The 23989-nt window shown below is 41.1% G+C and overlaps 1 protein-coding gene across 1 annotated transcript in view; it reads right to left on the reverse strand.

Moving 5' to 3' along the window:
- Positions 1–23989, reverse strand: part of LOC143062589 (uncharacterized) — a 41141-nt gene that overhangs the window by 9199 nt on the left and 7953 nt on the right. Inside the window, exons 7-31 of the mRNA XM_076234252.1 lie at positions 23769–23852; positions 22923–23168; positions 21969–22160; positions 21393–21476; positions 20745–20900; positions 20349–20459; positions 19251–19460; positions 18078–18428; positions 17172–17381; positions 16320–16529; positions 15238–15461; positions 14170–14265; positions 13378–13521; positions 12442–12454; positions 11214–11369; positions 9441–11009; positions 6994–7265; positions 5634–5787; positions 4735–4875; positions 4221–4404; positions 3807–3856; positions 2374–2538; positions 1891–2037; positions 720–963; positions 40–86 (exon numbers count right to left, since the gene is read on the reverse strand). Of these exons, the coding sequence (XP_076090367.1) occupies positions 40–86; positions 720–963; positions 1891–2037; positions 2374–2538; positions 3807–3856; positions 4221–4404; positions 4735–4875; positions 5634–5787; positions 6994–7265; positions 9441–11009; positions 11214–11369; positions 12442–12454; positions 13378–13521; positions 14170–14265; positions 15238–15461; positions 16320–16529; positions 17172–17381; positions 18078–18428; positions 19251–19460; positions 20349–20459; positions 20745–20900; positions 21393–21476; positions 21969–22160; positions 22923–23168; positions 23769–23852 (5460 nt within the window). The remainder of the gene's footprint in view (positions 1–39; positions 87–719; positions 964–1890; positions 2038–2373; positions 2539–3806; positions 3857–4220; positions 4405–4734; positions 4876–5633; positions 5788–6993; positions 7266–9440; positions 11010–11213; positions 11370–12441; positions 12455–13377; positions 13522–14169; positions 14266–15237; positions 15462–16319; positions 16530–17171; positions 17382–18077; positions 18429–19250; positions 19461–20348; positions 20460–20744; positions 20901–21392; positions 21477–21968; positions 22161–22922; positions 23169–23768; positions 23853–23989) is intronic.

Consider the following 23989-nt stretch of genomic DNA (forward strand, 5'->3'; position numbering starts at 1 on the left):
TAATCAAGAAAATCCGAAACATACAAAAATCAAACTTACAGTCAGCTATTTTGTAGCAGTGGAAAGTTCCATTACTGGTACATTGGCTAGAAATTAATAAGAAACAATAATAAAATCAAAGTCAGATAATAAATGAAACATATCATTTGATAAACATGCCAGCCTGTACAAAAAAACCTTTAGAGTGAAATGTAGGCTCTCACTATAATTATTTGTTTTTCTGGATGTCAACCCTTACGACTTTACATTAGATCTATAACAAAAATGCTCGATTTATAATTTGAACTTGTCCGTATGTATCAAATTACCCGATGTGTAATTTGAATTTCAGTTTGTTTTCAACCTTTTTTTTTTAAAAAGCCCAAAAACTAAAATGTATGATGTAACGTTATAACTTGGTATTTCTGTGTGATATTTATATTTGGTCCTGTAAGATTTCCTAAGCAGTACAACAACATTAAGCAACTTGTGTCATTGCTTTCCCAATTTGTGTTTCCCACTTTGTATAGAGGAGATGCTTATATTCTAGTAACCTTCACATGTGCCTTTTTTTGTCTGAACATATTTCAGTTTTATCTTTGACAATATAATTGACTATAATTATATTTCTCTAATTCATTTTTATAAGCAATCAACATATGCTCAAAAGATTAAACACATTCCATTAATTTATAATTTATCTTCATATACATAATGTGATTGTTGTCTGAAAAACTTACCACTGTTCACATTCATCTTTTAGGTAAGTGAATCCTTCTGCCACAACATCACCAGCGTCATTATAACAGGGACAGTCTACTGCAGGGATACAGTTATCATTGTATTGTACAAATCCCTCTGGACAACCGCATCCTGGTTCACAGGTATCTGGTTCTGTACATGTTTCAGGTAGTCTGTAGTCACGACAGGTTGATGGACAGTGTGAACAGGTCAGTAATACATATGGTGCTACACAAGCTGGTGCTTTAAAACAAAAAAACAAGCTGCTTACATATTCCAAATCACTTTTTAGTGGATCTGAGAAAACACTGACCAAAATTTTGTCACTGATCTTTGAATAAACTTAACAGTATCAAGCAGACAGTGAAAAGTAAAACTAGAGAATCCTATGATAATGAAAATGCTAGATAGGTATTGGGGCTCTGGGCTTATGGACAACTCAAACAAAGAAAACACATTGACATTTCTTCTTGATTATATGTTAACGTTGTAACAGTCACCTGAAGCCTCCAGAACAAGCCTATAGAAATACTGTAAGTCTGACAGTATGATCATGATAGTCTAATTTAATTACTCAGTCAATAACTCCGAAACTGGGATTTGTTCATTTTTCGGTAACATCCTAATAAATCTGATATCACATTTTTATTTTTCCCAATTCTTTTGAATTTTTTTATATTTTAAAATATCATGACAACAAACACAGAGAATATAAGTCAATACCATCATATGATTAAATTACGGCATCAGTAATATATCGCTGTTCAGTAGTTATAACGTGATTCAACAAAAATAAAACCCGGGTCATAAACCAAAATTGAGAGAAACACATCAACTACAAGAGGGAACAAATAGAACAACAACTGAATGGCTACCAGATCTCCCGCTTATACGGCAATTTTAATAAACTATCAAAATGAAAAAAAAGTTCAGGAAGTTTATCTAGTTAACTTGGGCAAGTCACTCACTGCAAAAAGACTGAAGCATGCACTTTTTGTAATATTTGTGAGTGAGCCAAGTTGAACACATTATTAACCAATGAATAAGCATATGCATAAAAACCAATGAATTACCATATTCATATAAACAAATGAATTACCATATTCATATAAATTAACGAATTATCATATTCATATAAACTAATTAATTATCATATTAAAAAATACGTACTTGATGTACATTCTGATATGCAAGGTTCTGATTCAAACTCTGGTCCACTTGAACATGTCTTCACACGAGTTCTTGTACCTTCAGTACAATTTGTTGGAGCCAAACAATTAGACCATTCTGCCCATGCGCTACAAACTGGTGTTGTTACTGAAAAAACCCGGATATTTTAAGGACAGTTTTAAAACAAAATATACATGCATCTAATGAATTTAGCAAGTAAATTAAATGTAATACAGTGTGCAGACAGTGTACAGATTGTGCATCAAAAGGAGGAAAACAAGTTTAGATTTTTCCTGAATTTATAACGTTATATGCAGGCGGGGGCATCATCTATGTACAATGGAAACATTGTTCGTTAATTAATTTCTTTCAAACAATTATAAGGAATCAATTTGTCACTGGATATTTATCCTTTCAGCAAGTTTTAAATAATTATCTCTATGACAAAATACGTTGAGCTAAACTATTTTCCTGTCTATTTACCTGTTGTTGGACATGGTAAAGTATTACAATCTTGTGTGTCCTTGACAGGAGCTGTACATATGTTTGGATTGGTAACAGTGAGAAGTAACCTTTCCCTGGTTTGTTGTCCATTATCACATGGTTTACTACAGTCAGTCCATGCACTCCAATCAGCATAGGAACAATCTATAGAGTAAGAAGATCATTTCAGGTAGGAAGATTAAATCTGTGAATTCTGACAGCCTTAAATATTATAACAATTTATGATCACTGGATATTTTAGTACTGATTTATCCAAAATGGATGATCTCATGTAAGAAAAAAGACTACCAGGTTAATATAAGAAAGTACAACTTTTTTTTAATAAATATGTTAGTAAAGGTCTCAGTAGGAAAGAGGTGATTTATGTAGAAATATAACTGATTTTCACATATTGTTCTACTATCTTGACCAGAGGTTGAAGTTATAAATCTTTGCCCAGTGCTTGGAGCACAAAAATCTTTGCCCAGTGCTTGGAGCACAAAAATCATGCTCTAAACATGAAATCCAGCATTTGAATGGTTGATTTTCCGAGTACGAGTACAAAAAACTGACTCGTAGGTTTTATGACCGCAAGGCCTGGTATTGTCTGAATTTTTACATTTTTTCAAGACGTTGGAGGTTGGTGTGGTCTCTGTTGGACCAATATATTTAGTTAAACATATTTTTATTATTCGTGAGTTCAAAATTTTGCGAATTGCACGTGACTGTGAAATTTCACAACATATTTTAAGTGTTTAACTACATATACTTTCTCTATGAAGGTTCTGTAAAACACCACAAAATCTGAATAACCAAGATTTTGTTTTCTTAAACCACACAAATTGATATAAATAAAAATTAAGAAAAAATCCTGAGTGAACCATTTATTAACTGAAACCAAACATGAAGAACAATTAAAAATTCTACATACAAAAGGAAATTGAAAATCACAAAACCAAAACCAAAAGAAAATGTCATTAATTCTTCAAGAAAGCTTTACCTGTGTATATTTTCGAAAACTCATCAGTATAATGCAGATACTGCAGTACTAGTATTTGTCTACTAAAAGTGTTATATACACCAATAAATTCAAAACTAAACACAAAGTATTCTACTCTTCATCTGTTTTCTGCTCTTTGGTCGGGTTGTTGTCTCTTTGACACATTTCCAATTTTCATTATCAATTTTATCCTAACAGATGTAATATAACATCATTATGACAAATATATAAAACTCTCAAATAACTTTATTTCCTATGAATATGAAAAACGTTTAAAGCCTAAATTATTAGATCTCTAAATAACTCTGTAAAGGTCTTTAATCATGGTAGACCATTGTGCAAAGAAATACAAGAAGCTTTCCACATACATTGAAACACATAATTGAATTGCAATATTTTACTGATAAAACTGATTGTAAAAAAGTATACATACTTTCACAACTTCCAACCTGACAAAGGATGTTAGTATTGCTTTCACAAGTGCTATAATAAAAAAAAGCATGTAATTTCTACGAAACAAAATTTTAAATATCATAATGTATCAGTAACGATATCACATTTATAGTACCAAAATTGACTGCTTGCAAAATACATGATATTGTTTTTAAATTTGACAATTTGTTGTGTACAGTTGTTTAAATTGTAAAATTTCAATAGGTATTTAAAAGAGGTAATTTCCGATCATATCTATATTTTTCTCAACTTGTAAAACAATTATGTATTTGTTTTCTGTTCAAAAACCTTAGTTACTCCAATCCATTTATACAGCTGTTCATTTTGTCTTTGGCTTATTTATAAGCTACTATGGACATCAAGACAGGACACAAAAGTTTAATTTTATACTAACCAGTTACTACAACCAATCAAGACAGTGACTCCTGCTTCTATTGTATCATTTACATAAATCCTCTCATTATTACTGGTAAGTCCAGGTTGACCATCTTTCTCCACATAACCTATCAAATTGATTTGTTCATATCCAAAGTTGTCAATAAATGCCTGCTGACTGAATACACATACTGGAGCTGGAACTGAAATGACCAAACATAGTTTTCAACAAATGTTCATGACTTAATATATGCATATTGGAGTTAATGGCTCAAATTGCAAAGTAGCTGTCAACATATGTGTCTGATGTCTTAAAATATATATACCTACATTTTCAATATGTAAATTATGTAATGCTGACCTGACATAGTTAATGAATATTGGTATACACTTATACTTATATAGGTCTTGTATTGCGTGGTTGAGTTGCGGTATCATAAAACATGTCTATCATTTCTTTGAAAATATCCATAATTTTACAATAAAAGTTAAGATTTAAAGTTTATTCTGTAAAGAATGAAGAACTACTATACCTGTTATTGACGACGGTGTAGTTGATAATACTGTTGAAGCAACAAAGGGTATTGTAAACTGCGGAGGAGCATTACCAATTTCTGGTGATATTGAGATACCAGTTACACTTGTGACAGTTGAAATTGTTGATAATAGGAATGCTGTACAAAATAAAAAATAACTTCAATATTTTTGTTCAATACTAAGCTTAACACGCTCTTTAAGAGTACTAATATATCAAACAAAAAACTATAAATAACGACTATGTAATCCTGTCATGAATGGTTATATTGAGATACACATTATGGCAACGTAAAACATGCCCTTTCATTATCATGACTATTGACCCCCTACTGACTACACATATGACTGCCACTGTTAAAGGAATACGAAAACTTGGAAAGTGTTCAATGATAAAACTAAAATTTCCTGAATGGTTTCATTGAACCATGCTGTGTCTTTCTTGCCACTGTATTGCTGTGTGTTAGTATGGTACAGAAAAATGCAGACAAAAATATAAAAATCTTGTTCAGGATATAATCTCTCGTTTTTAGAAGCTTCTAACTTAATCATTAAAAACTTTCATCGCTTACCTTTATGTAGGTGTTTAAAGTACCCCGTCCATTTATAAACAGAGAATGGAAGAAGAGGAAAACTTTATCTAAAATAAATCGTCACATAATTTCATTATAAATTGAGGGGCGTGGTCGTTAAGCACTGTTTGTTTTAATCAAAGTGGGCATAGCTTGTAGCCGAAGATGGAAAGAAACTTTCTGTTTTCATATACAATATCTTGTTGCTGATAGTTATAATGGAAGATAAAGGAAACATAGTTTGGTGTAAGATTGTAAAATCAGTTATCCTTAATCCAACATCTGATATCAATTAACACAAAACCATTTAAAACACTACAGTTTACCTGGTTTTAAACAGGTTTCCACAGATAAATCATACAATTCTACATCACTTGTTGTATTTGGTTTTTTATAGATTCTCAAGACAATTGTCTCTCCAGGCGTCCCATCAAAGTCCTGACTTATTTCTGTAGCGATATCTTCACTTGTTACGTCAACCTTTATTAAGTAAGATATAGATATATACAAATACAACTGTTTAAAAATCCAACCAAGATTGATATAGTTCCAAGAAAAACAACCAACCAGAAAATGTATGTAAGCATCTGATCCTCTATAACAGTCTAGAGTTATATTCCTAGGAAGTAAAGATTAATATGTATATCTTCGGTTTATATCAGAGGCAATGTCTTGGACGATATCAATTACTTTTACAGAAGGTAATATCCATTAACAATGTAAATTCTATAGACAATAACATTGCAAGCGTGTACTCAAAAACTTGCTTTATTATTGCCCCCGTGCAAATCAAATATGGAACAGAGGGCGAAAGGGGAGGGGGCATTGATATCGTATTCTTTTATATATTATATAATGATATGCGTGTATCAACAATTTGATGCCAAGTTTCGGCATGGAAATATCTGATTATAAATGCCGTGATTATCTGCCGCATTTCATCATACATTACACTATCATCACTCTCAGATTTATATTTCCTATCTATAGAGTGTTTCAAATTTGCAAAGAACCTTTCATTATACCTGGTGATCATTTTGTAGAATTCTAAACAGATGTCATTATTTTTTCTTTTAAATTTATTTATTTAACATGTTTCTTGTCACACACACACTCTTTTATCCTAGACATTTGTTCCAGTGGAGATGCGTTACGTACGAACTGCTACTGCGATAGGTTTGTGTTGATGTGAGCATATACACTAAGTTAACGTTAGTTGCCTTCGTCCATGCATGCATCGAGTAAGCTTATTTCCCAAGTTTCGTGTTTACATAACATGAAAAGGTTTAGTCATACTATCAAGTGTTTGCAATTCATTTCGTAAGGTAAATTATAATGCACAATATGTCTTTAAATCATAATAAATAGGTTGAATATTAAAAAATCAACTAAAAAGATAAAAAAAAAAAGATAGTAACATCAAATTGAAAAAAAATTAAACTAACATCATGAAATTAGGTGGTAAAAAGAAATGGAGGTTTTCTAAACTTGATGTTGATTTCCAGTTTTATTTAATACCTATAATAGAAAATACTAATACTATGTAGGATATGCTCTGATGGATTCACCTTATTTTTATAAATTAAGTTATTTGAATGATTAACTCTACATAACGATAATTTTGTTATTCATAAACGCGTAAAACAACTTTTAGACTTTCAATACATCAAATACAATAGTACATACCATTTTGGACGTGATATTTACTCCATCGGCATCGACTAAACTAACAAGGACCTTCTCCGCATTCTTCACTTTGAAAACCAAATTATGGAATTCAGCTGTATCATTGACACTCTTGATGCTGAATGAAATGGTACTATCTGGGGAATTAGGTATCCAGGATGATCCTGATCCGAGCAACCCATTTTCTGGATCACTTCCAGGTGCAGAGTCGGATGAAAGTACATCCACGTAGGGACTATTCACGTCAACTGTTTCAGTATGTTCACAGATTTCTAGGAAAATGAAAACATTTTAATATAATATTATAAGTTTATAAGTTTGATCACGTTTTAATTTTGAACTACGGGAAGCCAATAACTCGATTCAGAATATCTGCACTTAATTAGCTGTACTTGTTAGAGTACTATTGAATTTTTTCATCAAATTATTGTTTAATCTTTCTATTTCAATTTTTGTTAATCGCGAGATAAGAAATTTGAAGTTTAAATCTTTTGATTACATTTTAGCATGAAAAAGGATGCACGCAGAGATTTGTGCTACAGAAACAAAGTTACAGTAAGTAAGGTTTCCTGGGTTTGTTTTTAAGTGTGAAGTATGTTAAGTTATTATACAGAAGAAACAAAACCGAATTGCAGTCAAATAAGATTTCGAATTATGTCATAAAAGAGTTCCTTTTTTCCGGGAAGACAGGAGCCTCTGGCCTTTGTTAGTCTTGTATTATTTTAATTTTAGTTTTTTGTGTACAATTTGGAAATTAGTATGGCGTTCATTATCACTGAACTAATATATATTTGTTTAGGGGCCAGCTGAAGGACGCCTCTAGGTGCGGGAATTTCTCGCTACACTGAAGACCTGTTGGTGACCTTCTGCTGTTGTTTTTTTCTATGGTCGGGTTGTTGTCTCTTTGGCACATTCCCCATTTCCATTCTCAATTTTATGGATAATTTTGTTATTAAAAACCATCAATTATTTTTACAAGAAAGTGTCTGTATGGGGATCCCTAGTATTCTATAATCCTCAGACTTATTAATTAGAGACCCTTTTCTCTTTAATTTCAGTTATGTTTTGCCCATCATTCCCTTATGTTTTATATTAAGACACTATTATTCTCTATTTTCAATTTTGTGGTGCTTTTTTTGCTCTTTTTTGTATATTTTTGGCGCTTTATTTTGCACTTTTGACCTTGATTCTCTTACCTGTAAACCCAATCCAGACCCTCGTAAAAGTCAAATATAGAAAGAACAATGATTTTATTTTAAAAAAATGAATATTAAATTCCCTCTTATGAAAATATACTAATGCAAAACGCAGAGACTTTTAGGAAATGCATTTTAAAGATATGTCTTTCCTTAACGAAAGGACAATGTTCTGAATTTAGATATTTTGTGTAAAATGGCATTTTGTATGCATAAAATGCCTAACTTTGTCAAGCATTATATAAAATGACTAAACAAACCTAGTCCTATGGTAAATATCTAAAATATTGAAAAAAATCAACAAATTGCCTTTTAATATCAAGGAAACTTGTAGAAAAATATATATTATTGAGAAAATAAACAATGACATGGGAAAGTGTGCATATCTCTTATTAGTATTACTCACTCTGTATTTAAGACAATACTCTTAGAATATTTTTGTCTTGATGACAACAGGATAAATCGTTCTTTCAATTGAACCTAATTTGTAAACAACTGTTTAAGAAAATCTAGCTTCGAACAGAAGTGTGTAATATAAATTAGACAATAAGAAAAATATTTTTTAAGACTGGTTGATACTTGATTGCGGTCGCTTGCAAATATTTCATGCATAGAACAACTACATATACTGTTGTGATGCAAAGCTATTATTATCTGCATCTTCACTGGTGTCTGTAGTTTTCCCATGTAAAAACCTCAATACACGAACAAAACATTAGAGAATCGTATGAACTCCATAAGAAGCGTGATTGGGTGTGTCGCAGGGTAATTGTCTCCTTCTGTGAATGAATCATTCCCGATTCAAGGATCTGTTTAGCCTGTTCTAAAAAACTCTTTAGACAATTTTTTGACAGAGCTGTATATGTCACTAAATAATTCTTCCAATATTTCGTGGAGTAACAAATATTTGTCTAGTTCAGAACTTGGGCGAATTTTAAATAATTTCGTGAAAAATAGTTTTAATTATGATAAGCATTAACAATCCATTATTATCAAAGATCAAGATATTCTTCGTTTTGTAAAATGCATATTAAAATTTTATTCGTTTTCAAAACTGATTGAAAAAAATCAATATATAGAACGAGTCTGACAAAATTTTTTGTCATTTATAAAATCTCTGTTACATATACATTTTTTTCACCTTCCGTTTCTTCCAAAAACGACAGATTTCATCACTAAGGTGATAATTTAGAAGAAAAAAATTATGCTGATTGTAAAATAAAAATGTTTCAAAGTACATAAGAACTATACCAGAGACAGTTGTTCCAAGTGTAGATGATCCTAAACTAGGGATAGTTGTTCCAGTTACGGATGCTCCTGTACCAGAGACAGCTGTTCCACTTACTGAGGGCACCAAACTAGTAACAGCTGTTCCAGAAGTAGTGGAAGTTCCAAATGATATTCTAGGTGGAGATGTTCCACCTGCTGCACCCTTTTGAGTAGTTGATGCCGTAATAGATGGTACTATGCCTGGGATAGTTGTCCCACTGACGGATGGTCCTGTGCCAGGGAAAGTTGTTCCACTGACGGATGGTCCAACACTAGGAATAATTGTTCCTGTAACAGTTGGTCCTGAAACAGATACTGTTGTTTCACTAACTGATGGTCCAGTGGCAGAGACAGTTGTTCCACTTACAGATGGTACAGTGGCAAAGACAGTTGTTCCACTTACAGATGGTCCAGTGGCAGAGACAGTTGTTCCACTTACAGATGGTCCAGTTGCAGAAACCGTTGTTCCACTTACTGATGGTACTGTGGCAGAGACTGTTGTCCCACTTACAAATGGTACTGTGCCAGATACTGTTGTTCCACTTACAGATGGTCCTGTGGCTGATATAGTTGTTCCACTTACTGATGGTACTATGGTAGAGATAGTTGTTCCACTAACTGATGGTACTGTGGAAGAGACAATTGTTCCACTTACTGATGGTACTGTGGCAGATACTGTTGTTCCACTTACTGATGGTACTGTGGTAGAGACAGTTGTTCCACTAACATATGGTACTGATGCAGAGACAGTTGTTCCACTTACAGATGGTCCAGTGGCAGAAACAGTTGTTCCACTTACAGATGGTACTGTGGCAGAAACAGTTGTTCCACTTACAGATGGTCCAGTTGCAGTGACAGTTGTTCCACTTACAGATGGCCCAGTTGCGGAAACCGTTGTTCCACTTACTGATGGTACTGTGGCAGAGACTGTTGTCCCACTTACAAATGGTCCAGTGGCAGAAACAGTGGTTCCACTTACAGATGGTACTGTGGCAGAAACAGTTGTTCCACTTACAGATGGTCCAGTTGCAGTGACAGTTGTTCCACTTACAGATGGTCCAGTGGCAGAAACAGTTGTTCCACTTACTGGTGGTACTGTGGTAGAGACAGTTGTTCCACTAACAGATGGTACTGATGCAGAGACAGTTGTTCCACTTACAGATGGTCCAGTGGCAGAAACAGTTGTTCCACTTACTGATGGTACAGTGGCAGAGACAGTTGTTCCACTTACAGATGGTCCAGTTGCAGTGACAGTTGTTCCATTTATAGATGGTCCAGTGACAGAAACAGTTGTTCCACTTACTGATGGTACAGTGGCAGAGACTGTTGTCCCACTTACAGATGGTACTGTGCCATATATTGTTGAAGTTCCAAATGATATTCTAGGTGGAGATGTTCCACCTGCTGCACCCTTTTGAGTAGTTGATGCCGTAATAGATGGTACTGTGCCTGGGATAGTTGTCCCACTGACGGATGGTCCTGTGCCTGGGATAGTTGTCCCACTGACGGATGGTACTGTGCCAGGGATAGTTGTTCCACTAACAGATGGTGCTGTTGTAGAGATAGTTGTTCCACTTACTGAAGGTGCTGTGGCAGAGACAGTTGTTCCACTTACTGATGGTACTGTTGCAGAGACAGTTGTTCCACTTACTGATGGTCCAGTGGCAGAGACAGTTGTTCCACTTACAGATGGTACTGTGGCAGAGATAGTTGTTCCACTTACAGATGGTCCAGTGGCAGAGACAGTTGTTCCACTTACAGATGGTCCAGTTGCAGAAATCGTTGTTCCACTTACTGATGGTACTGTGGAAGAGACTGTTGTCCCACTTACAAATGGTACTGTGCCAGATACTGTTGTTCCACTTACAGATGGTCCTGTGGCTGATATAGTTGTTCCACTTACTGATGGTACTATGGTAGAGATAGTTGTTCCACCAACTGATGGTACTGTGGAAGAGACAGTTGTTCCACTTACTGATGGTACTGCGGCAGAGACAGTTGTTCCACTTACAGATGGTCCTGTGGCAGATACTGTTGTTCCACTTACTGATGGTACTGTGGCAGATACTGTTGTTCCACTTACTGATGGTACTGTGGTAGAGACAGTTGTTCCACTAACAGATGGTACTGATGCAGAGACAGTTGTTCCACTGACTGATGGTCCTGTGGCAGAGATAGTTGTCCCACTTACGGATGGTCCTGTGGCAGGGATAGTTGTTCCACTTACAGATGGTACTGTTGCAGAGACAGTTGTTCCACTTACTGATGGTCCTGTGGCAGAGACAGTTGTTCCACTTACGGATGGTCCTGTGGCAGGGATAGTTGTTCCACTTACAGATGGTCCTGTGGCAGAGACAGTTGTTCCACTTACTGATGGTCCTGTGGCAGAGACAGTTGTTCCACTTACAGATGGTACTGTTGCAGAGACAGTTGTTCCACTTACTGAAGGTGCTGTGGCAGAGACAGTTGTTCCACTTACTGACGGTCCTGTGGCAGAGACAGTTGTTCCACTTACAGATGGTCCTGTGGCAAATACTGTTGTTCCACTTACTGATGGTCCTGTGGCAGAGACAGTTGTTCCACTAACTGATGGTCCTGTGGCAGAGACAGTTGTCCCACTTACGGACAGTACTGTGCTAGGGATAGTTGTTCCACTAACAGATGGTACTGTTGCAGAGAGAGTTGTTCCACTTACTGATGGTCCTGTGGCAGAGACAGTTGTTCCACTAACTGATGGTGTTGTCGCAGAGACAGTTGTCCCACTTACGGATGGCACTGTGCCAGGGATAGTTGTTCCACTAACAGATGGTACTGTGCCAGGGATAGTTGTTCCACTTACTGATGGTCCTGTGGCAGAGACAGTTGTTCCACTTACAGATGGTCCTGTGGCAAATACTGTTGTTCCACTTACTGATGGTCCTGTGGCAGAGACAGTTGTTCCACTAACTGATGGTCCTGTGGCAGAGACAGTTGTCCCACTTACGGATGGTACTGTGCTAGAGATAGTTGTTCCACTAACAGATGGTACTGTAACAGAGACAGTTGTTCCACTTACTGATGGTCCTGTGGCAGAGACAGTTGTTCCACTTACTGATGGGCCTGTGGCAGAGACAGTTGTCCCACTTACGGATGGTACTGTGCCAGGGATAATTGTTCCACTAACAGATGGTGCTGTTGCAGAGACAGTTGTTCCACTTACTGAAGGTCCTGTGGCAGAGACAGTTGTGCCACTAACTGATGGTCCTGTGGCAGCGACAGTTGTTCCACTTACTGATGGTCCTGTGATAGAGACAGTTGTTCCACTTACTGATGGTCCTGTTGCAGAGACAGTTGTCCCGCTTACGGATGGTACTGTGCTAGGTATAGTTGTTCCAAATACAAATGGTACTGTTGCAGAGACAGTTGTTCCACTAACAGATGGTATTGTTGCAGAGACAGTTGTTCCACTTACTGATGGTCCTGTGGCAGAGACAGTTGTTCCACTAACTGATGGTCCTGTAGCAGAGACAGTTGTTCCACTTACGGATGGTACTGTGCCAGGGATAGTTGTTCCACTAACAGATGGTACTATTGCAGAGACAGTTGTTCCACTGACTGATGGTCCTGTGACAGAGACAGTTGTCCCACTTACGGATGGTCCTGTGGCAGGGATAGTTGTTCCACTAACAGATGGTACTGTTGCAGAGACAGTTGTTCCACTTACTGAAGGTGCTGTGGCAGAGACAGTTGTTCCACTTACTGATGGTCCTGTGGCAGAGACAGTTGTTCCACTTACAGATGGTCCTGTGGCAGATACTGTTGTTCCACTTACTGATGGTCCTGTGGCAGAGATAGTTGTTCCACTTACAGATGGTCCTGTGGCAGATACTGTTGTTCCACTAACTGATGGTCCTGTGGCAGAGACAGTTATTCCACTTACAGATGGTCCTGTGGCAAATACTGTTGTTCCACTTACTGATGGTCCTGTGGCAGAGACAGTTGTCCCACTTACGGATGGTACTGTGCTAGGGATAGTTGTTCCACTAACAGATGTTACTGTTGCAGAGACAGTTGTTCCACTTACTGATGGTCCTGTGGCAGAGACAGTTGTTCCACTAACCGATGGTCCTGTGGAAGAGACAGTTGTACCACTTACGGATGGTACTGTGCCAGGGATAGTTGTTCCACTAACAGATGGTGCTGTTGCAGAGACAGTTGTTCCACTTACTGAAGGTGTTGTGGCAGAGACAGTTGTTCCACTTACTGATGGTCCTGTGGCAGAGACAGTTGTTCCACTTACTGATGGTCCTGTGGCAGAGACAGTTGTTCCACTTACTGATGGTCCTGTGGTAGAGACAGTTGTTCCACTTACAGATGGTCCTGTGGCAGATACTGTTGTTCCACTTACTGATGGTCCTGTGGCAGAGACAGTTGTTCCACTTACAGATGGTACTGTGGCAGATACTGTTGTTCCACTTACTGATGGTCCTGTGGCAGAGACAGTTGTTCCACTTACTGATGGTCCTGTGGCAGAGACAGTTGTTCCACTTACTGATGGTCCTGTGGTAGAGACAGTTGTTCCACTTACAGATGGTCCTGTGGCAGATACTGTTGTTCCACTTACTGATGGTCCTGTGGCAGAGACAGTTGTTCCACTTACAGATGGTACTGTGGCAGATACTGTTGTTCCACTTACTGATGGTCCTGTGGCAGAGACAGTTGTTCCACTTACTGATGGTCCTGTTGCAGAGACAGTTGTCCCACTTACGGATGGTACTGTGCTAGGGATAGTTGTTCCACTAACAGATGGTACTGTTGCAGAGACAGTTGTTCCACTTACTGATGGTCCTGTGGCAGAGACAGTTGTGCCACTAACTGATGGTCCTGTGGCAGAGACAGTTGTTCCACTTACGGATGGTACTGTGCCAGGGATAGTTGTTCCACTGACTGATGGTCCTGTGGCAGAGACAGTTGTCCCACGTATGGATGGTCCTGTGGCAGGGATAGTTGTTCCACTTACTGAAGGTGCTGTTGCAGAGACAGTTGTTCCACTAACTGATGGTCCTGTGGCAGAGACAGTTGTTCCACTTACAGATGGTACTGTGGCAGATACTGTTGTTCCACTTACTGATGGTCCTGTGGCAGAGACAGTTGTTCCACTTACTGATGGTCCTGTTGCAGAGACAGTTGTTCCGCTTACGGATGGTACTGTGCTAGGGATAGTTGTTCCACTAACAGATGGTACTGTTGCAGAGACAGTTGTTCCACTTACTGATGGTCCTGTGGCAGAGACAGTTGTTCCACTTACAGATGGTCCTGTGGCAGGGACAGTTGTTCCACTAACGGATGGTACTGTGCCAGATATTGTTGAAGTTCCAAATGATATTCTAGGTGGAGATGTTCCACCTGCTGCACCCTTTTGAGTAGTTGATGCCGTAATAGATGGTACTGTGCCTGGGATAGTTGTTCCACTAACAGATGGTACTGTTGCAGAGACAGTTGTTCCACTTACTGATGGTCCTGTGGCAGAGACAGTTGTTCCACTTACAGATGGTCCTGTTGCAAATACTGTTGTTCCACTTACTGATGGTCCTGTGGCAGAGACAGTTGTTCCACTAACCGATGGTCCTGTTGCAGAGACAGTTGTCCCACTTACGGATGGTACTGTGCTAGGGATAGTTGTTCCACTAACAGATGGTACTGTTGCAGAGACAGTTGTTCCACTTACTGATGGTCCTATAGCAGAGACAGTTGTTCCACTAACCGATGGTCCTGTGGCAGAGACAGTTGTCCCAGTTACGGATGGTACTGTGCCAAGGATAGTTGTTCCACTAACAGATGGTGCTGTTGCAGAGACAGTTGTTCCACTTACTGATGGTCCTGTGGTAGAGACAGTTGTTCCTGTTACAGATGGTCCTGTGGCAGATACTGTCGTTCCACTTACTGATGGGCCTGTGGCAGAGACAGTTGTTCCACTTACAGATGGTACTGTGGCAGATACTGTTGTTCCACTTACTGATGGTCCTGTGGCAGAGACAGTTGTTCCACTTACTGATGGTCCTGTAGCAGAGACAGTTGTCCCGCTTACGGATGGTACTGTCCTAGGGATAGTTGTTCCACTAACAGATGTTACTGTTGCAGAGACAGTTGTTCCACTTACTGATGGTCCTGTGGCAGAGACAGTTGTTCCACTTACAGATGGTCCTGTGGCAAATACTGTTGTTCCACTTACTGATGGTCCTGTGGCAGAGACAGTTGTTCCACTAACTGATGGTCCTGTGGCAGAGACAGTTGTCCCACTTACGGATGGTACTGTGCCGGGGATAGTTGTTCCACTAACAGATGGTGCTGTTGCAGAGACAGTTGTTCCACTAACTGATGGTCCTGTGGCAGAGACAGTTGTTCCACTAACGGATGGTACTGTGCCAGATATTGTTGAAGTTCCAAATGATATTCTAGGTGGAGATGTTCCACCTGCTGCACCCTTTTGAGTAGTTGATGCCGTAATAGATGGTACTGTGCCTGGGATAGTTGTTCCACTAACAGATGGTACTGTTGCAGAGACAGTTGTTCCACTTACTGATGGTCCTGTGGCAGAGACAGTTGTTCCACTTACAGATGGTCCTGTTGCAAATACTGTTGTTCCACTTACTGATGGTCCTGTGGCAGAGACAGTTGTTCCACTAACCGATGGTCCTGTGGCAGAGACAGTTGTCCCACTTACGGATGGTACTGTGCTAGGGATAGTTGTTCCACTAACAGATGGTACTGTTGCAGAGACAGTTGTTCCACTTACTGATGGTCCTGTAGCAGAGACAGTTGTTCCACTAACCGATGGTCCTGTGGCAGAGACAGTTGTCCCAGTTACGGATGGTACTGTGCCAAGGATAGTTGTTCCACTAACAGATGGTGCTGTTGCAGAGACAGTTGTTCCACTTACTGATGGTCCTGTGGTAGAGACAGTTGTTCCTGTTACAGATGGTCCTGTGGCAGATACTGTCGTTCCACTTACTGATGGGCCTGTGGCTGAGACAGTTGTTCCACTTACAGATGGTACTGTGGCAGATACTGTTGTTCCACTTACTGATGGTCCTGTGGCAGAGACAGTTGTTCCACTTACTGATGGTCCTGTAGCAGAGACAGTTGTTCCACTTACAGATGGTCCTGTGGCAAATACTGTTGTTCCACTAACTGATGGTCCTGTGGCAGAGACAGTTGTTCCACTAACTGATGGTCCTGTGGCAGGGACAGTTGTTCCACTAACGGATGGTACTGTGCCAGATATTGTTGAAGTTCCAAATGATATTCTAGGTGGAGATGTTCCACCTGCTGCACCCTTTTGAGTAGTTGATGCCGTAATAGATGGTACTGTGCCTGGGATAGTTGTTCCACTAACAGATGGTACTGTTGCAGAGACAGTTGTTCCACTTACTGATGGTCCTGTGGCAGAGACAGTTGTTCCACTTACAGATGGTCCTGTTGCAAATACTGTTGTTCCACTTACTGATGGTCCTGTGGCAGAGACAGTTGTTCCACTAACCGATGGTCCTGTTGCAGAGACAGTTGTCCCACTTACGGATGGTACTGTGCTAGGGATAGTTGTTCCACTAACAGATGGTACTGTTGCAGAGACAGTTGTTCCACTTACTGATGGTCCTATAGCAGAGACAGTTGTTCCACTAACCGATGGTCCTGTGGCAGAGACAGTTGTCCCAGTTACGGATGGTACTGTGCCAAGGATAGTTGTTCCACTAACAGATGGTGCTGTTGCAGAGACAGTTGTTCCACTTACTGATGGTCCTGTGGTAGAGACAGTTGTTCCTGTTACAGATGGTCCTGTGGCAGATACTGTCGTTCCACTTACTGATGGGCCTGTGGCAGAGACAGTTGTTCCACTTACAGATGGTACTGTGGCAGATACTGTTGTTCCACTTACTGATGGTCCTGTGGCAGAGACAGTTGTTCCACTTACTGATGGTCCTGTAGCAGAGACAGTTGTCCCGCTTGCGGATGGTACTGTCCTAGGGATAGTTGTTCCACTAACAGATGTTACTGTTGCAGAGACAGTTGTTCCACTTACTGATGGTCCTGTGGCAGAGACAGTTGTTCCACTTACAGATGGTCCTGTGGCAAATACTGTTGTTCCACTTACTGATGGTCCTGTGGCAGAGACAGTTGTTCCACTAACTGATGGTCCTGTGGCAGAGACAGTTGTCCCACTTACGGATGGTACTGTGCCAGGGATAGTTGTTCCACTAACAGATGGTGCTGTTGCAGAGACAGTTGTTCCACTAACTGATGGTCCTGTGGCAGAGACAGTTGTTCCACTAACGGATGGTACTGTGCCAGATATTGTTGAAGTTCCAAATGATATTCTAGGTGGAGATGTTCCACCTGCTGCACCCTTTTGAGTAGTTGATGCCGTAATAGATGGTACTGTGCCTGGGATAGTTGTTCCACTAACAGATGGTACTGTTGCAGAGACAGTTGTTCCACTAACTGATGGTCCTGTGGCAGAGACAGTTGTTCCACTTACAGATGGTCCTGTTGCAAATACTGTTGTTCCACTTACTGATGGTCCTGTGGCAGAGACAGTTGTTCCACTAACCGATGGTCCTGTGGCAGAGACAGTTGTCCCACTTACGGATGGTACTGTGCTAGGGATAGTTGTTCCACTAACAGATGGTACTGTTGCAGAGACAGTTGTTCCACTTACTGATGGTCCTGTAGCAGAGACAGTTGTTCCACTAACCGATGGTCCTGTGGCAGAGACAGTTGTCCCAAGGATAGTTGTTCCACTAACAGATGGTGCTGTTGCAGAGACAGTTGTTCCACTTACTGATGGTCCTGTGGTAGAGACAGTTGTTCCTGTTACAGATGGTCCTGTGGCAGATACTGTCGTTCCACTTACTGATGGGCCTGTGGCTGAGACAGTTGTTCCACTTACAGATGGTACTGTGGCAGATACTGTTGTTCCACTTACTGATGGTCCTGTGGCAGAGACAGTTGTTCCACTTACTGATGGTCCTGTAGCAGAGACAGTTGTTCCACTTACAGATGGTACTGTGGCAGATACTGTTGTTCTACTTACTGATGGTCCTGTGGCAGAGACAGTTGTTCCACTTACTGATGGTCCTGTTGCAGAGACAGTTGTTCCGCTTACGGATGGTACTGTGCTAGGGACAGTTGTTCCACTTACTGATGGTCCTGTGGCAGAGACAGTTGTTCCACTTACAGATGGTCCTGTGGCAAATACTGTTGTTCCACTAACTGATGGTCCTGTGGCAGAGACAGTTGTTCCACTAACTGATGGTCCTGTGGCAGAGACAGTTGTTCCACTAACGGATGGTACTGTGCGAGATATTGTTGAAGTTCCAAATGATATTCTAGGTGGAGATGTTCCACCTGCTGCACCCTTTTGAGTAGTTGATGCCGTAATAGATGGTACTGTGCCTGGGATAGTTGTTCCACTAACAGATGGTACTGTTGCAGAGACAGTTGTTCCACTTACTGATGGTCCTGTGGCAGAGACAGTTGTTCCACTTACAGATGGTCCTGTTGCAAATACTGTTGTTCCACTTACTGATGGTCCTGTGGCAGAGACAGTTGTTCCACTAACCGATGGTCCTGTGGCAGAGACAGTTGTCCCACTTACGGATGGTACTGTGCTAGGGATAGTTGTTCCACTAACAGATGGTACTGTTGCAGAGACAGTTGTTCCACTTACTGATGGTCCTGTAGCAGAGACAGTTGTTCCACTAACCGATGGTCCTGTGGCAGAGACAGTTGTCCCAGTTACGGATGGTACTGTGCCAAGGATAGTTGTTCCACTAACAGATGGTGCTGTTGCAGAGACAGTTGTTCCACTTACTGATGGTCCTGTGGTAGAGACAGTTGTTCCTGTTACAGATGGTCCTGTGGCAGATAATGTCGTTCCACTTACTGATGGGCCTGTGGCAGAGACAGTTGTTCCACTTACAGATGGTACTGTGGCAGATACTGTTGTTCCACTTACTGATGGTCCTGTGGCAGAGACAGTTGTTCCACTTACTGATGGTCCTGTAGCAGAGACAGTTGTCCCGCTTACGGATGGTACTGTCCTAGGGATAGTTGTTCCACTAACAGATGTTACTGTTGCAGAGACAGTTGTTCCACTTACTGATGGTCCTGTGGCAGAGACAGTTGTTCCACTTACAGATGGTCCTGTGGCAAATACTGTTGTTTCACTTACTGATGGTCCTGTGGCAGAGACAGTTGTTCCACTAACTGATGGTCCTGTGGCAGAGACAGTTGTCCCACTTACGGATGGTACTGTGCTAGGGATAGTTGTTCCACTAACAGATGGTACTGTTGCAGAGACAGTTGTTCCACTTACTGATGGTCCTGTGGCAGAGACAGTTGTTCCACTAACCGATGGTCCTGTGGCAGAAACAGTTGTCCCACTTACGGATGGTACTGTGCCAGGGATAGTTGTTCCACTAACAGATGGTGCTGTTGCAGAGACAGTTGTTCCACTTACTGAAGGTGCTGTGGCAGAGACAGTTGTTCCACTTACTGATGGTCCTGTGGTAGAGACAGTTGTTCCACTTACTGATGGTCCTGTGGCAGATACTGTTGTTCCACTTACTGATGGTCCTGTGGCAGAGACAGTTGTTCCACTTACAGATGGTCCTGTGGCAAATACTGTTGTTCCACTTACTGATGGTCCTGTAGCAGAGACAGTTGTTCCACTAAATGATGGTCCTGTGGCAGAGACAGTTGTCGCACTTACGGATGGTACTGTGCTAGGGATAGTTGTTCCACTAACAGATGGTACTGTTGCAGAGACAGTTGTTCCACTTACTGATGGTCCTGTGGCAGAGACAGTTGTTCCACTTACCGATGGTCCTGTGGCAGAGACAGTTGTCCCACTTACGGATGGTACTGTGCCAGGGATAGTTGTTCCACTAACAGATGGTGCTGTTGCAGAGACAGTTGTTCCACTTACTGAAGGTGCTGTGGCAGACACAGTTGTTCCACTTACTGATGGTCCTGTTGCAGAGACAGTTGTTCCTGTTACAGATGGTCCTGTTGCAAATACTGTTGTTCCACTTACTGATGGTCCTGTGGCAGAGACAGTTGTTCCACTAACTGATGGTCCTGTGGCAGAGACAGTTGTCCCACTTACTGATGGTACTGTGCTAGGGATAGTTGTTCCACTTACAGATGGTACTGTTGCAGAGACAGTTGTTCCACTTACTGATGGTCCTGTGGCAGAGACAGTTGTTCCACTAACTGATGGTCCTGTGGTAGAGACAGTTGTTCCACTTACGGATGGTCCTGTTGCAGAAACAGTTGTTCCACTTACGGAAGGTACTGTGCTAGGAATAGTTGTTCCACTAACAGATGGTACTGTTGCAGAGACAGTTGTTCCACTTACTGATGGTCCTGTGGCAGAAACAGTTGTTCCACTAACTGATGGTCCTATGACAGAGACAGTTGTTCCACTTACGGATGGTACTGTGCCAGGGATAGTTGTTCCACTAACAGATGGTACTATTGCAGAGACAGTTGTTCCACTAACCGATGGTCCTGTGGAAGAGACAGTTGTCCCACTTACGGATGGTCCTGTGGCAGAGACAGTTGTTCCACTAACTGATGGTCCTGTGCCAGGGATAGTTGTTCCACTAACAGATGGTACTGTTGCAGAGACAGTTGTTCCACTTACGGATGATACTGTGCTAGGAATAGTTGTTCCACTAACAGATGGTACTGTTGCAGAGACAGTTGTTCCACTTACTGATGGTCCTGTGGCAGAGACAGTTGTTCCACTAACTGATGGTCCTGTGGCAGAAACAGTTGTTCCACTTACGGATGGTACTGTGCCAGGGATAGTTGTTCCACTAACAGATGGTACTATTGCAGAGACAGTTGTTCCACTAACCGATGGTCCTGTGGCAGAGACAGTTGTCCCACTTACGGATGGTCCTGTGGCAGTGATAGTTGTTCCACTTACAGATGGTACTGTGGCAGATACTGTTGTTCCACTTACTGATGGTCCTGTGGCAGAGACAGTTGTTCCACTAACTGATGGTCCTGTGCCAGGGATAGTTTTTCCACTAACAGATGGTACTGTTGCAGAGACAGTTGTTCCACTTACGGATGATACTGTGCTAGGAATAGTTGTTCCACTAACAGATGGTACTGTTGCAGAGACAGTTGTTCCACTAACTGATGGTCCTGTGGCAGAAACAGTTGTTCCACTAACTGATGGTCCTGTGGCAGAGACAGTTGTTCCACTTACGGATGGTACTGTGCCAGGGATAGTTGTTCCACTAACAGATGGTACTATTGCAGAGACAGTTGTTCCACTAACCGATGGTCCTGTGGCAGAGACAGTTGTCCCACTTACGGATGGTCCTGTGGCAGGGATAGTTGTTCCACTTACAGATGGTACTGTGGCAGAGACTGTTGTACCACTTACTGATGGTCCTGTGGCAGAGACAGTTGTTCCACTAACTGATGGTCCTGTGCCAGGGATAGTTGTTCCACTAATAGATGGTACTGTTGCAGAGACAGTTGTTCCACTTACTGATGGTACTGTTGCAGATACTGTTGTTCCACTAACTGACGGTCCTGTGGCTAAGACAGTTGTTGCACTAACTGATGGTCCTGTTGCAGAGACAGTTGTCCCACTTACGGATGGTACTGTGCTAGGAATAGTTGTTCCACTAACAGATGGTACTGTTGCAGAGACAGTTGTTCCACTTACTGATGGTCCTGTGGCAGAGACAGTTGTTCCACTAACTGATGGTCCTGTGGTAGAGACAGTTGTTCCACTTACGGATGGTACTGTGCCAGGGATAGTTGTTCCACTAACAGATGGTACTATTGCAGAGACAGTTGTTCCACTAACAGATGGTCCTGTGGAAGAGACAGTTGTCCCACTTACGGATGTTCCTGTGGCAGGGATAGTTGTTCCACTTACTGATGGTACTGTGGCAGATACTGTTGTTCCACTTACTGATGGTCCTGTGGCAGAGACAGTTGTTCCACTAACTGATGGTCCTGTGCCAGGGATAGTTGTTCCACTAACAGATGGTACTGTTGCAGAGACAGTTGTTCCACTTACGGATGATACTGTGCTAGGAATAGTTGTTCCACTAACAGATGGTACTGTTGCAGAGACAGTTGTTCCACTTACTGATGGTCCTGTGGCAGAGACAGTTGTTCCACTAACTGATGGTCCTGTGGCAGAAACAGTTGTTCCACTTACGGATGGTACTGTGCCAGGGATAGTTGTTCCACTAACAGATGGTACTATTGCAGAGACAGTTGTTCCACTAACCGATGGTCCTGTGGCAGAGACAGTTGTCCCACTTACGGATGGTCCTGTGGCAGGGATAGTTGTTCCACTTACAGATGGTACTGTGGCAGAGACTGTTGTACCACTTACTGATGGTCCTGTGGCAGAGACAGTTGTTCCACTAACTGATGGTCCTGTGCCAGGGATAGTTGTTCCACTAATAGATGGTACTGTTGCAGAGACAGTTGTTCCACTTACTGATGGTACTGTGGCAGATACTGTTGTTCCACTAACTGACGGTCCTGTGGCTAAGACAGTTGTTCCACTAACTGATGGTCCTGTTGCAGAGACAATTGTCCCACTTACGGATGGTACTGTGCTAGGAATAGTTGTTCCAGTTACAGATGGTACTGTTGCAGAGACAGTTGTTTCACTTACTGATGGTCCTGTGGCAGAGACAGTTGTTCCACTAACTGATGGTCCTGTGGTAGAGACAGTTGTTCCACTTACGGATGGTACTGTGCCAGGGATAGTTGTTCCACTAACAGATGGTACTATTGCAGAGACAGTTGTTCCACTAACAGATGGTCCAGTGGAAGAGACAGTTGTCCCACTTACGGATGTTCCTGTGGCAGGGATAGTTGTTCCACTTACTGATGGTACTGTGGCAGATACTGTTGTTCCACTTACTGATGGTCCTGTGGCAGAGACAGTTGTTCCACTAACTGATGGTCCTGTGCCAGGGATAGTTGTTCCACTAACAGATGGTACTGTTGCAGAGACAGTTGTTCCACTTACGGATGATACTGTGCTAGGAATAGTTGTTCCACTAACAGATGGTACTGTTGCAGAGACAGTTGTTTCACTTACTGATGGTCCTGTGGCAGAGACAGTTGTTCCACTAACTGATGGTCCTGTGGCAGACACAGTTGTTCCACTTACGGATGGTACTGTGCCAGGGATAGTTGTTCCACTAACAGATGGTACTATTGCAGAGACAGTTGTTCCACTAACCGATGGTCCTGTGGAAGAGACAGTTGTCCCACTTACGGATGGTCCTGTGGCAGGGATAGTTGTTCCACTTACAGATGGTACTGTGGCAGATACTGTTGTTCCACTTACTGATGGTCCTGTGGCAGAAACAGTTGTTCCACTAACTGATGGTCCTGTGCCAGGGATAGTTGTTCCACTAACAGATGGTACTGTTGCAGAGACAGTTGTTCCACTTACGGATGATACTGTGCTAGGAATAGTTGTTCCACTAACA

This window comes from Mytilus galloprovincialis, chromosome 2 (genome assembly GCF_965363235.1).
Source record: "Mytilus galloprovincialis chromosome 2, xbMytGall1.hap1.1, whole genome shotgun sequence".
Taxonomy (NCBI): Eukaryota; Metazoa; Mollusca; class Bivalvia; order Mytilida; family Mytilidae; genus Mytilus; species Mytilus galloprovincialis.